We start from the raw sequence: 1,225 nt of genomic DNA, 5'->3' as shown, positions 1-1,225 counted from the left end.
GATTTGCATGGGGGACAGGTGTAAAAGAGGTTCCCAGGAAAATACTTGTCCCACTGCAGGTGCAGCCATAAGAAACTTCTAAAACTTCTGTGGTTTCATTCTCAGCCAGAGCTGCGTCACCAATATTTAATTCAGAATGCTGAAATCACTTTTTCCAATGATCCCAATGAAGAGGAAGTTAGGCACATTCCGGGCACTGCCGTCCTCTGTTTCCCATAGGCTTCTTCCAACTATGGGTAATCAGGCCATGTCAGAACAAAGATGAGTAAACCCAGACTCTTCCAAGTAGCTTTTTCTTAGAAAATCAAGGCAAAGAAGTCAGTTCAATGTTACCCACAGTCCTGTGAGCAGAGTCCCAGCAAAAAAGAAAGCAGGATGGTTGGAACTAGATGGACTCTTATCCTGGCTCAGAGTCCTGGCATCGATGGCTTGGCTGGACAGGTTAGAATCGAGGAGCTCCATAATCATCTGGCATCCTCTCAATATTGTATCTGAGAAAGAAGGAAAACCTATGAAGACGACCAACTCCACACTGCTCCCCTCCCCACTGTAGTGGCACATCTACCCCCTTCCTCCTCAGGGACGCTCGACAATCTTAGGGATTCCTGCTAGGCCTTGGCCTTTGTGAAATGAGTTGGGGAGTGAAGCATCCCTTGACCATACCAGGAACTCTTGCACGGCTAAGGTTGGAGTGTCGCTGACTGCATCAGGAACTCCTGTTAACCTGGCTAAGGTGAAGGATGAGAGCACAACTAACCAGTCATCTCGTGACAACCCTATCTGAATCATAGCCCAAGCGGAATGGTATCGATACTGGAGCTTTGGAAACTCTAGTAATTACCAATTTGGATTGTGTCCAAGATGTAAAATTTATGGATGACTAAAACCAATCATCTTGCAACCCTATAAATAATGGTCTTAAGTGAGGCCCTTTGAGCACTCCTGGACAGCAGTAGTCTGTGCCAGCACCTCCCTCCGAGTGGGACACCTCTCAGAGCTCCTGAGCTCCCAAGCTGGAGCTTTGGAAACTCTAGTAATTACCAATTTGGATTGTGTCCAAGATGTAAAATTTATGGATGACTAAAACCAATCATCTTGCAACCCTATAAATAATGGTCTTAAGTGAGGCCCTTTGAGCACTCCTGGACAGCAGTAGTCTGTGCCAGCACCTCCCTCCGAGTGGGACACCTCTCAGAGCTCCTGAGCTCCCAAGTTTACTTAAAGG

The 1,225-nt window shown here is 46.8% G+C and overlaps 1 protein-coding gene across 1 annotated transcript in view; it reads right to left on the bottom strand.

Moving 5' to 3' along the window:
- Positions 1-249: 249 nt before the first annotated feature.
- The window catches only part of FCF1 (FCF1 rRNA-processing protein), a gene marked incomplete at its 5' end in the record, with an annotated part of 4,182 nt that continues 3,206 nt past the window's right edge, over positions 250-1,225 (bottom strand). The window contains one exon of the mRNA XM_009071432.1: positions 250-491. Coding sequence (XP_009069680.1) covers positions 443-491 — 49 coding nt within the window. The remainder of the gene's footprint in view (positions 492-1,225) is intronic.

Source organism: Acanthisitta chloris, unplaced genomic scaffold (assembly GCF_000695815.1).
Source record: "Acanthisitta chloris isolate BGI_N310 unplaced genomic scaffold, ASM69581v1 scaffold24523, whole genome shotgun sequence".
NCBI classification, from domain to species: domain Eukaryota; kingdom Metazoa; phylum Chordata; class Aves; order Passeriformes; family Acanthisittidae; genus Acanthisitta; species Acanthisitta chloris.
The sequence above is the reverse complement of the archived record's forward strand: the minus strand, read 5'-3'. Positions and strand labels throughout refer to the sequence as shown.